Source organism: Microtus pennsylvanicus, chromosome 12 (assembly GCF_037038515.1).
Source record: "Microtus pennsylvanicus isolate mMicPen1 chromosome 12, mMicPen1.hap1, whole genome shotgun sequence".
In the NCBI taxonomy this organism is placed as follows: domain Eukaryota; kingdom Metazoa; phylum Chordata; class Mammalia; order Rodentia; family Cricetidae; genus Microtus; species Microtus pennsylvanicus.
The window spans coordinates 55,794,067-55,807,553 of NC_134590.1; the positions used below are offsets into that span (position 1 = coordinate 55,794,067).

General features: G+C 35.1%; 1 protein-coding gene across 3 annotated transcripts in view; it reads left to right on the plus strand.

Moving 5' to 3' along the window:
- The window catches only part of Rab28 (RAB28, member RAS oncogene family), a 77,845-nt gene that overhangs the window by 6,011 nt on the left and 58,347 nt on the right, over positions 1-13,487 (plus strand). For all 3 annotated transcript variants that reach the window (XM_075943687.1, XM_075943686.1, XM_075943688.1), the window contains exon 3: positions 3,468-3,556. In XM_075943687.1, coding sequence (XP_075799802.1) covers positions 3,468-3,556 — 89 coding nt within the window. The remainder of the gene's footprint in view (positions 1-3,467; positions 3,557-13,487) is intronic.

Consider the following 13,487-nt stretch of genomic DNA (forward strand, 5'->3'; position numbering starts at 1 on the left):
TGATAGTTTTAAAATACAAATTTTTAATATGTTTGGTCTTAGAAAAACTTTAGGTTAAAAATGGCATTAGGGAATGTATGCTTTTAGGAATATATGTTTTACTTTTCCTAATGAAGTTTGATGAGCAGATTTTTAGAAAAATAATCACATTTTTTAGGAGATAGTTTTAGCAACTTAATGAACTCAAACTTATAAATATTTCAGTTTGAAAAAAATTTCATGTATTTTGATTTAATATTTAAAATTATAAAATATTCTATAATAAAATATATTCTTTGCATGCTCTAAACCCAATTTCAATGCATTGTGATGTCTAAGGTTTGATTAGTGTTTTCTCATTTGCTAACTAAAATATTACTGAAAGTATCTCTTGAATTTATGGTAATGTAGCATAGCGTGTGAATCTAATATTTGTTATAAGTTTAGTCACATTGTTAGGGCTGTAAACTCTATGTGTGTTTATTCACATTTTCTTCGTGTAAGCTTTCAAGATCATTACTTTGCAGATACTCATCCATTTTAGTGTATTTCACAATCTGGTATGCTGTATAGTCTGGATGCAACCACTGTGCAGATTTTACTGCTTAAAATAGTGTATCTGTTAGTCAGAGATTCTGCTGATAGAGCTTCTTAAGAGCCTTAGTCAAAATACCTTCAGGAAGCTGTGGTACAGTCCAGTAAACAGCGTTCTACTGTGAAAAGGATTTCTGAGTCTTTGGCACAAGAAGTGGGCAGTCTTGTGTTTTGAGTTCCATCGTGACTATGCAGCACTCTAAGTAAGGTTAACCAAGGCACTAAGTGTACTTATACAAGGTCACTGTTGAATCCCTGTGGTGTCTTTGACTCATACCAAATGCAGCTTACTCTATTTTATCTTTTAATATAAATGCCACTTCATTTAAACTTTTTCTGGTTTCATGTAATTTCCTATAGAGGACAGGAATTTTATAGTAGTTTGCATTTGATATTAGAATGCTGACAATTTGTTTATGTTCTTTATTTGTTAGAAATCTGGTTTAGATGGATTTTTGATTTTAGAAAATATTACATTGCTTAACCGAACATAATTCTATATGTTCTATATGTTATAATTATGTCATATTAAAAATAATTACTATCATATGGTGTTCCTACAAAAACTTAAATGAAAATAAGTTTGAATCACAGCTTTACATTATTTTTGATCCTAAAATAGAAAATATCTATTTTATTTTCAGTTTTGTGTATTAGTAAGTCTGAAGTTGAAATGTAGATGTTAAATATTTTTCTAAGTATATGAAATAACTATGCAATATTACTCAGTAATTTTTTTGCTAGTTCTTTGCAAGCAAAGTTATGTGTTACTAATAATTCTATTGGAATTCAAAGTTATATCTTAAAAAAATAAAATGCAAACTAATAACAAGAAGTATGTATTTAGAAAGATAAAGATTTGCAAATTACCTTCAATACATGAATGTAAATCAAGGTGGCAAACAATTACATATTTGAACTAGGTCCTTAAATGACTGTCACCAGAATTTGGGAGCATACATTGAAGAGTGTTCCTGAAGCTATAGCAGAAATATTCATAATGTGTAATTCAGAGAGGCTCTGGATATCAGAATGAAAAGTAGGAGGGAAGGGAAAAACTTCATATCTGATTGTGAGGTTAAGCAGTAGGGATTATTGGGCCTTGAGGGACTGGGATTAAAGACCTCTTAGTAATTACTAATGCGCAGCCTGAAATCTTGCTTTGAACATTATTTTGGGGAACGCTGTCTTTTGCTGTAAACAGAGGACTGCTGTTTTGCAAGTAAAATGAATAGACTCTTGCCTATTGGATGCAGGCTTTCGAACCTCATTCGTACATTTCTAGTGACGGCTAGCATATTCCCACCTGGTTAATTTGAGATGGTTTTTGAAAAGACTGGTTTAGCTTCAGTTTTCATGAAAATTAGAATTCTAAGAAATTAGATTTATATGGTCTGTTGGCCGATTCTTAATCTGTGATATTTGTATTTCAAATTCATAGAGCTTTAAGAACACTTTTGTCATTACTCATAGCATTGGAGCTGTGTGTGTGGCAATGATCACGGCGATAAACTTCAGTAGCTCTCATTAGTGCTAATGGATGTTCCTCCTGGACATCTCTGCACTGTGGCAGATGGAACAGATCTACATCCAAATAATGGAAATCTTGTAATACAAGTCCACACAAACCAAACTGAAGTGTAAAACTTTGTGATTAACTCACTATCGTGCTTTCTTTCCAGCAGTGTAGTCAAATGATGGAACAGACATTCTCTGATTTTAGTGTTTTACATTGGTTTAAAAATTAAAGTTTAAAATCTGTTTTATTTTTCAGGAGAGATCATTTTTTCAGTTCTAAATTTTAATTTCAAAATTTTCTGATTTGTGAATCATTCGGAAGGTACCAGTTCTGACTTTGGAGGAAACAATATAATTTTATGAGGAAAAAATTTTAAGCTATATATGATACATAGTTTTTGACTTGCATAGTTTAATAATTAGTTGTGTTGTTAAGAAAGAGGAGTTTGCTTAATAAATTTATGTTCATGTCAGTTTTTGCAAAATGCATGAATTGATTTCAAAGACTGCCTTTTAGTCCTTTTGGATTCCTTTATGATGCTTGTAATGGGGAAGAACATTGGATATTTATGAAGAATTTGAAGTGCACATAATCATTTGTTTCAGTCATCATGTTTTGTACAAAATATAATTAGTTTGTAAATGCTGTTTGGGGCGTGCATAAAGCTCTAACATATATATTTAAGAGATTAAATAATATAACAATAATTATTGATTGTGTTTATATGTAGTAGCTGGCATTCAAATTAAAACTTCATTTGAGGTAAAATTATGGGTGAATTTTATAGTCTGTTACTTGTTGCCCTTCAGAACACATAACACAATTAAGTGACAGCACAATTCATGTGTGATTGGGTAGGTTATAAAACTTCCATCTTTATTTTAAAAGTATTTTTCTTTCTCTATGTATATGTGCTTTATATTATTCTAGTATCTGAAAATATTTAATTTTGTTAAGGCATAAGTTTTTAAGCTAACGCATACAGTATTTCATTTTTCTTTTTTGAAGTGGGTCTCACAATGTAGCCCTGGCTGTCCTAGAACACTTTGAAGATCAGGCTGGCCTCCAACTAACAGAGAGTCTCCTGTGAGTGCTAGGACTAGAGAAGTACATCACCATGCCTGCCACTGAATTTTATTTTATACTAAGTGAAATTATAAAGATGTTTCCATAGAAATAAGAGGTAGAGTTTCTCTACCACCATTTGTTTGACAACATTGCTTAGAGTTTTAAACATCTGACATGTGAACTTGTAGAATAAAATGCAAGTTGACATTAGATTTTATTATTATTACTCAGTGTTCTGTGATACTGTGCTTAGTTGTTAGATTGTTAGTCTTTCATATTCCTATTTTATATTATTTTTATATTCTAGGAAATTTGAATGTTACTCTTCAAGTTTGGGATATAGGAGGGCAGACAATAGGTGGCAAGATGTTGGATAAATACATCTATGGAGCACAGGTATGACGTGAGTTCTATGATTATCCTAATATTTTAAATACTTTCCTTACAGAAGCATGCAGGTACAAATTATACACACAGATTTTTAATTTTTCTTTGTACTTTATTTTTATTTCATGTGTTTGACTTTCTGTTTTGGCTTGCATGTAAGTCTGTGCATCTCATGCATGTGGTACCTAAGGAGGCCAGAAGAGGGCATCAGATTCTCTGGGACTAGAATTATAGATGGTTGTGAGCTGCTATATGGGGGTTGGAATTGAACCTGTGTACCTTGGAAAAGCAGCCAGTGCCATCTCTTTTGAGAGTTGGCTATTATTATTATTATTATTTTGGTTTGTTTTGAGACAATATACCACCGTGTACTTCTGCCTGGTCCAGACTGGCCTGGAACTCAGAGGTCAGCCTGCTTCTACCTTTCAAGTACTGTCATTAAAGGCACATGCCTGATCTGCTAATCTGATTTTTGTCTGATATGTAGAGATTGATTTTATTTGTACTAATTCTTTAGTTATATTTTTTCTAGACTACATTTGGAATGATTTGGTGGGAATTGGAAATCTCTTTAAAACTTTCATAAAACTTACCTTACTAAATTTTGCTGTCATTAGTTGAAAAAATCCAGTGATTTGATTATGTGACTACTATCAGTAAAGTGAATAAAAAATATTGAAGGGGGTATTTCATTTTAAGTTGCAAGTAACAAAAGATATACCTGTCTATCTTTTTGACCTATGTATTGGCTTGCTAAATATTTATAATTCAGACTAATATACGTAACTTTACTCTGGTAAACTTTATTTACCCGACAAATAGATAGGATTATATGTATGGAGTAATGTAATAGTTCAATATAATAATGGCATGATTTTAGAGGAAAATCTATGTAGAAATGTTATTTGAATAGTTGCCCTTTTTTGGAAATTTAAGTTTGTAACAAAATGATTTATGTTTGTGTCTTTTCTTTCTCATAATATGGTCCAGGCAGTCTTCAAATTCATGACAGTCCCCTTCTGCCTCAGCCTCCCAAGAGCTGAAATTATAGGTGTGAACCACTATGTCTGGTTATAGTTTATGTTTTAGTATAAAATTATACAAATAGCAAATATACATGCTAGCAGCACACTTTAGAAATTATTTCATTTTAAAGATAACCATAAAGAGTAGTTGCTATTTTAATGCTTTGGTGGGTTGCTTTTTTTTTTTTTTTTTTTTTTAAATTTATTTATTTATTAAAGATTTCTGTCTCTTCCCCGCCACCGCCTCCCATTTCCCTCCCCCTCCCCCAATTAAGTCTCCCCCCCAGCCCGAAAAGCAATCAGGGTTCCCTGTCCTGTGGGAAGTCCAAGGAACCTTTAGGAATGCTGTAATGCTTTTTATGTCACTGTCTGCTGAAGTAGCATGTTTGTAGACAGGTAAAGAAGTGCATGGGACTTCTGTATGTACTTTTTATTTTTGCTTTTGATTCTGGTTTTAATGTACATCTTCTCCATCATCATGAGACATGAAGGTAATCTCTAAATGTTCATGGTTATTTATTGGAGTTTGATGTTTTAAGTATAGAAAGCATAATTTGGAGTTGGATGGTGGTGGTGCATGCCTTTAATACTAACACTTGGAAGACAGAAGCAGGTGGATCTCTGAGTTTGAGGTCAGCCTGATATATAGAATGAGTTTTCAGTACAGCCAAGGCTTCACATAGAAACCCTGTCCCTAAAAAGCCCCAAATAAACAAAAAGCAAACAACAAAAAGCTTAATTTGGTTAAGTGAAACTACATTTTTTGTTAAAAAAATGAATCTGTAGGATAACGACAGTACTGCACTGTACACAATTTGACTCTTATCAGTTGCCATGGAAAGTGGAATCTACTTTTCTACAAAATATTGAGAAGTATAAAGATAGACAGGGAACTGTATCATTTGTGATGGTTCTGGAGACAGGTGTTTTCACTTACATTTGTCTCTTAAAACTTTCTCTAAAATTTATTCTTTCTGCATTATCTTGTTTCGTTTGTAAAGTCATTCTGCTCATGTGTCACATTTATACTTGTGATTATATGCCCTGATAGTTTATATACATGCACTTTTTAAAGCTGTAGCTTAGATTTTTTTTTTTGGTCCCTTTTTGCAATTGTTTCTAAAATTTTTTTCCTCTATGGTGCTGGAGCATCAATCTTACACCCTTATACATATCAGGCAAACATTGTTCCACTGAAGTGTATCACTAGTCCCTTTTCTCTATTATTAAACTCCCCCTCCCCCAACCAAGTCCCCCTCCCTCATCAGCCCGAAGAGCAGTCCGGGTTCCCTGCCTTATGGGAAATCCAAGGACCTCCCACCTCCTTCCAGGTCTAGTAAGGTGAGCATCCAAACTGCCTAGGCTCCCACAAAGCCACTACGTGCAGTAGGATCAAAAACCCATTGCCATTGTTCTTGAGTTCTCAGTAGTCCTCATTGTCTGCTATGTTCAGCGAGTCCGGTTTTATCCCAGGCTTTTTCAGACCCAGGCCAGCTGGCCTTGGTGAGTTCCCGATAGAACATCCCCATTGTCTCAGTGTGTGGGTGCACCCCTCTCGGACCTGAGTTCCTTGCTCGTGCTTTCTCTCCTTCTGCTCCTCATTTGGACCTTGAGATTTCTGTCTGGTGCTCCAATGTGGGTCTCTGTCTCTGTCTCCTTTCATCGCCGGATGAAGGTTAATATTTAGGAGGATGCCTATATGTTTTTCTTTGGGTTCTCCTTCTTATTTAGCTTCTCTAGGATCACGAATTATAGGCTCAATGTCCTTTATTTATGGCTAGAAATCAATTATGAGTGAGTACATCCCATGTTCCTCTTTTTGGGTCTGGCTTACCTCACTCAGGATAGTGTTTTCTAATTCCATCCATTTGTATGCAAAATTCAAGAAGTCATTGTTTTTTACTGCTGAGTAGTACTCTAATATGTATATATTTCATACTTTCTTCATCCATTCTACCATTGAAGGGCATCTAGGTTGTTTCCAGGTTCTGGCTATCACAAACAATGCTGCTATGAACATAGTTGAGCATATACTTTTTTTATATGATAGGACCTCTCTTGGGTATATTCCCAAGAGTGGTATTGCTGGGTCCAGGGGTAGGTTGATCCCGAATTTCCTGAGAAACCGCCACACTGCTTTCCAAAGTGGTTGCACAAGTTTGCATTCCCACCTAAGGGTGTATAATATGTCTTTCAGGATTTTGTTTGTTTGCTTTTGGTTTCTTTTTTTTTTTTCTTAGACAGGGTTTTTCTGTGTAGTTCTGATTGTCTTGGAACTCTCTCTGTAGACCATGCTAGTCTCGAACTCAGAGATTAAAGGCATATGTCACTAGGCCTGTTGCCTAAAATTCTTATTTTTACTTTTTTGAGAATTCTTTGGTTTGGTGAAACAAACTTCATTTCCTAGAAGAAAGTAAGTGTTAGGTGTCTTCTTAGAATGTACCATGCGTAGCTCTACCTTGATGGTACATGTTAACCAGTTTTTCTTTTGCTGATGTTTTATCTACAGTTTTATTTATTTATTTATTTGTTTATTTATTTATTATGTATACAATATTCTGTCTGTGTGTATGCCTGCAGGCCAGAAGAGGGCACCAGACATCATTACAGATGGTTGTGAGCCACCACGTGGTTGCTGGGAATTGAACTCAGGACCTTTGGAAGAGCAGGCAATGCTCTTAACCACTGAGCCATCTCTCCAGCCCCCTTATTCACAGTTTTGTTACCAAGCATGTACCCTGCTATGCTAAATAACAGGGTAATACAGTGTTTCTGAGAAATTTGTCCTAAGAAACTTGGAATTCTGAGAAGATGAAATAAATTATCATAAGTTAATAATAATGTAATAACTTTTTTGTGCTCTCCAGAAATTATAAACCTAAATAATATGTAGAATACATAAAATACATTTATCAGTTAGGCTGTTTGGTTAAAATATATGTAAATAATATCCCTCAGCCAAGGATGGCAGCATCTGGGGAGTGTTACTCTTTACCAGACGTAAACTTTTTACACATACTGTCATGACAGTCTGTTTTTAGGATACCAACCTAATATGCTGCTTTGCATTCTGGTTGAGGCTTTCTAACTTTTTCATTGTTTATAGATTTATCTTACACACTTCTCATTTATCTTCCATAAATCTGGGTCATTAAGCTGTAGAGTACTACTTCTTGTGTGCATGCAATTTTTTTTAAACATTAGTATCTAGGAAGAAATTTATTTGAAAGGTAGAAGTTTACTAGGCTTTAGATAAAATTGATTATTTTACCTTCCTCACTTTTTCTCTTAGTAACATTAAACTTTAGCAAAAGTCCATTGGATAGTGTACATTGAAACCAAGTGAACTGACCTCCAGAAAGAATTAAGATATTTTGATAAGAGCTAGTTTCAAGAACTAAAATAAGTCCCAGTTAAATGCCTGGATTTTAAATTAACTTTAAAATGTCTAGAAGTCTTCAGTAAAAAGTTATAGGCTATTTTTCCTAGCGGTTAGGAGCAAATACACAGTACATAGTGTTTAGTGCCCTGTAACCTGCGGCTAACAGAGGCTAAGAACAACCTCAGAGAAGGACTGGATGTTTCATTTTCGTAGCTCTTTCCATCCTGGAATCTAAGTGGTTTGCAAACAGTGCTCCACTGAGCATAAACTCAATGAAGTGTAGTCATTTGTGAGGTAGAACACAACTACTCTTGTGCATCAATGCCCTACATAGCTGAGCCTGCTTGTTAACCATCAGCTAAATGATTTGGTGCCAGCATGACTACTAGGGACAGATTATATCTAAAAGCTCGACTCTTGAAACCTTCTGGTACCATTTACTATGATTCTTTTATTGGTTATTTGCCAAATATAGCTTTATTTATAGCCTTCATTTACTGGCATTTCTTTAATTTTTTTATTTGCAATTTTAAAAATTAAATTTAGACTGGACGGTGGTGGTACACACCTTTAATTCCAGCACTCGGGAGGCAGAGGCAGGTGAATCTCTGTGAGTTCGAGGCCAGCCTGGTCTGCAGAGTGAGTTCCAGGACAGGCAGAGCTACACAGTGAAACCCTATCTTGAAAACTGCCTCCCCCCCCAAGTTAAATTATATTATTTCTGTCTTCCCTCTCCTCCCTCCATTCATTTCTATTTCTTCTTTCCTTAGCTCTCAAATTTATTGTCTCTTTTTAAATTGTTATTATTATGTATCTATAAATACATAAATATATAAATGCAATGTCCTGAGTCCATTTGTAGTATTATTTTTATAGGTTGTAAGTATACTATATTATAGCTATTGCATTGTATTTATGTTTTAATTAATTTCCCTGTGTAATTGAAAAATGAGGTAAGTTATTTCTCTTGCATGTTAGGAAGAAAAAAAAATCCTCTGGATTTTAAGGTGTCATTTGCCAATTATAATAAAAATAGAGAAAAATTTATTAAGGATATGAAGTATTGCCACCAATGTTTGTTACTTCTAAACAGCAGTCAGTTATTACCTTGAGAATTCTGTGCATTCAGTGTTTACCCATGCTTATTAAATACATGCAAACAAACAACTGCATAAAGTAACCTTATAATCTATGTAGAAAAAGTTTTGAGCAAGGAGAAGTGGTCATATTTTTTTGAAATTAGAAGGGAATGTCTAGTACTGTGAAGACACTGGAACATTGAAAGAAGCATTTCTTGAAGTTGAAATCTTATTTACAAAGGTTATTTTAAAGACTTGGGAAGGAGAGGAGCTACTGGAGGCTGAATTAGGGTGCGAAACAGAAGGGTGGCCTGGGCATAAAGACAGGAGAAAGATGATGGCAAGTGGGTGGTAAAATGTGTCTGGGCTTTAGATGGCCACAATGCTCAAAGAAAATTGGATTCCATAGTTGACAGGATCATTCTGGGACTCCAGTTGAAGTTAAAATGAAACTTCTCAGAAAGTTGTATTTATGACTAGGAAGATTGTGGTACTTTTTGGAGGAAATAAGAAGAACCCTAGATTGACTATTTATCAAAGAGACTCAATTTTGAGGGTCTTCCTGAGGAACTGACTACCCAAGAGGCTTTTTGGGTCTAAGGCTGGTGGTAGAGACCCTGGGAGTCAAAAAATTTGGTAATGAATGTTAAACTTTTGGTCCATTTCACCTATGATATCAAATTTGTAGCCATAAGGCTGATCATATATTCTTTTGATATATATGATGTCAGCTTGATGACTTTTTAAAAAAACTTTTTTAAAAGATTTATTAACAATTTATGGTGATGCACGCCTTTAATCCCAGCACTCGGGAGGCAGAGGCAGGCGGATCTCTGTGAGTTCAAGACCATCCTGGTCTACAGAGCTAGTTCCAGGACAGGCTCCAAAGCCACAGAGAAACCCTGTCTCGAAAAAAACAAAACAAAAAAAAAAAGATTTATTTATTTATTTATTATATATACAACATTCTGCCTCCGTGTATGCCCGCACGCCAAAGGAGGGCGCCAGATCTCATTACAGATGGTTGTGACCCACTATGTGGTTGCTGGGAATTGAACTCAGGACCTTTGGAAGAGCAGCCAGTGTTCTTAACCACTGAGCCGTCTCTCCAGCCCCTTGATGACTATTTTTATATTCATTCTGCTACTGTCATTTGTGTCTTTCCCCTGTAATTGCTTTATTGAAGAATCTTTTTTTTTTGTACTATTTCTCTCTTTTCAACTTCATTGATTTGTGCTCTACTTTTTATTTCTACTCCCTTTCATTTGCTTTAGTTTGAGATTGCCTTTATTTTGGTTTCCTATCATGGTAACTTAGAGAAGAGATTTTTTGGCATATGGTTCTAAAGGGTTAAAAATCCATCACTGTGATGCTGCATGACAGTGGGTGACAGGCACAGTTGCAGGGACAGGAAGCTGAGAGATTGAGCACTTCTCCAGCTGCAAACACAAGCATTGTCACCAGAGTGGTGGTGATTTCTTGGCAGAGCCCTCAAAGAGCAAACTTTTGACTGTTGTGTACTGATGTTCTTTCATAAAAGAATGGGATGGGAGAAGGATTATTGGATCCTCAACTGAGATTCCACACCTGTTTGCCATTTGTACACAGTTCTGTCCTAATTGCACATGGCCTCTTGGTCTTGGAAGGTATTAGAGTATGGAGTATGTAGAAGGTTAACTAGAGGGACACTCCATCTATGTGGTATGGGAAAGTCATCATCTTGGCTAAAGGGAGATCTTCTGGTAATATGGCTGTTTCCAGGCTTCGAATGTTCCTATAATACCTCATCCACACTTTCTAAGTAAGCCATAAAACCTCATTGATTCCTTAAATTGGATTTCAGTGGAATACACTATATTTTGTCATTGGTGCCCCTGTGGATGGGTAGAACTTTGTTTATATCACCCAGGGAAAGAGTTCCTAAAGTAAATGCCTTATAATTTTCTATTGAATGATAAAGTGAGGTGAATAACAAGAATTCAGGTAAGTGGTCCTTTGGTATGAAGTTTTATGTTGCTTTAGCCCTGAATGCATTGTTCCCTTTCACTGACACCTGTAGATGCCAGAGATATCAAGTCCTCTAGTGTCTTTGTTTATTTCATCCCAACCTTTTTAGATATTTTGAAGAACTCTTCTCATTTGAAATATTTGCTTATAGTTGCTCTTATCCCAAAGCTCTGTTAATGCCAATCTTTTAGTGGGCCTCAGATCAATGAGAGAATGGCTAGAGGAGTTGGAAGTTAGAAACTTTCCTCTACTCACAGGATCTAATGCTTTGTAGGGTATTGCATTGGTTACTTTCTCCATGTCAGAACTGGGAGTGGACCTTTCCTTCCTCTGCAAGTTTCTGTGGGTAAATCCCATGAAAGTGGTGGCGGGGAGGGGGAGAGTGATCCGAAGAGTGGGTTGCTGAGAGTCCTTCATGCTACAGCCAAGCAACAGTCTTTGCAGGTTGTTTGCATTACTGTGTCCTACATTACCATCCCCAGCAACTTCTGATCCAGGGAAGTGGTTCTGTCTGTACTTTTTTAATTTACTATGCTCTCCAGGATTCAGGGCAGTGATTTGTCCTTTAATCTCAGTTCTCTGATGCACTCCTGAAAAAATCTGATCTTTCTGTTGTAAGGTCAGAGATGATGATCAAAATTCTTTATGTGTTAGAAGCCCATACTCTTCAAGTTTCTTTTGTTTTGTTTTTATGTCAGATTTTCATATTTTTCAGAATAACACTAAAGGTCACACCATTAATAATTATGCTAAGAATAAAGACAAAATAATAAATGTAAAAATAATTAAATGTCAAAAGTTTTTTACATTTTATTGTGTTGCGAATATTTGGGTTGAAGGATAGCTAAGTTAGTGAATGAAGTATAGCTAAGTTAGTGAATGAAGCTTTTTATGAGTCTAAAATGATTCAAAATAATAACTGAAAAAATACATTAGTCTAGAGTAGGGATTGGTGACTTTCCTATAGAGTTAGATGTAAATATTTCATAGAGGCCTCCCAGGTTTAAATCCTAGGTTTAAGGGCATGCTCCACTGTGCTAGCCATCAGTACATGGTGGCATGCATGTTCTGCTTACATGTGTTTTGTCTTACACAGTTGTTGTTCCCTCTTGGGCAAATATTTTCATGTATTAGTCAAAAGGTTCCAGTATTTCAAGGATTAGTTATCACCATGTCTAGACTTTATTTAATTAATGTACAATACCACAAAATTACTATGAGAATGTGATTCACAGTGAGCAATAAAAATCATGTACAGTTATATAAACTATTAATTTTCAGTGATCTATTTGGTGTTTATTTTTATTCTCTTGATCATATAGGTCTATTAAACGTTTTAAAGGTGGGACAGAAAAATAATTGTTCAGATTAAGTAGATGATGTTTCCAGGCCTGAAATCCAAGGATAGGACTCTTTCAGTAAACAATAAATGCCATCACCCACTACAGAGGGAGGTAGAGTCAGTAAGGATTGGCTGTCTCTAAAGCTCAGTTTTGGAGCTATATTCTTCAAGAAATTGAGACTGCACTTCTTATTTCAGATAACTATTTTAGTTAATGACCAGAAATAATCTTGGAAGAAAGAAATAGATGTTACCAAAATAAATCAGAAAAGCAGTTTTGTGTAAAATTATGTAACATTTATATTTTTGTTTTATATAGTTCTTATTTAGCCCAGGTTGGTCTTGTATTTAGTATGTAACTAAAGCTGGCTTTGAACTCTTGATTCTTTTTACTCTGCCTCCCAAGTAGTGGTATTACAAGTGGATGCCACTTTGCCTAGCAAACTTAGGTATTCTATTTAAAAATTTTTTGAGACTGGGTCTTGCTCTGTAGTTCACTGTATAGTGGAAGCTATTCTCAAACTCAGAACAATCCATCTGCCTTAGTCTTTTTAGTTCTGGGATTATAGCTGTGAGCCACTATATCTGATTTTAAAATCATAGACTATTGAAATTGAGAAGGATCTTAGAGACCATCAGAAATCTAATTGTGTGATTCATTATGTTATATGTATGGGCATTTTGCCTATATGTTTTATCTGTATACCACATGTAGTACTCTGAGAAGCCAGAAGAGGGTGTTGGATCCTCTGAAACAGGCATTACAGACCAATGACAGCTGCCATGTGGGTGCTGGGAAGTGAACCCAGGTTTTCTGGAAGAAGAGTCAGTGATCTTAGTCTTTGAATTGTCTCTCTAGTCTCTAGAAATTTACTTTTAAGACAATAAATAGGTGGCTTAAAGTTGTTTATTAAAAGCTCAGCACCAGAAGATCATAAGAACAGCCAGTTTGTTCTAGCTTTAGAAACTCAACTCTTAATTTTTGACAGTTTTTGTGAGCAAATTGTTGAATACACTCATGATTAATTTTTTATATAAACTAAAAATGTTAAGAGTTATTATGTGGTCAAAATGAATTATCTACTAATTGCTCTAATTTCTGTTG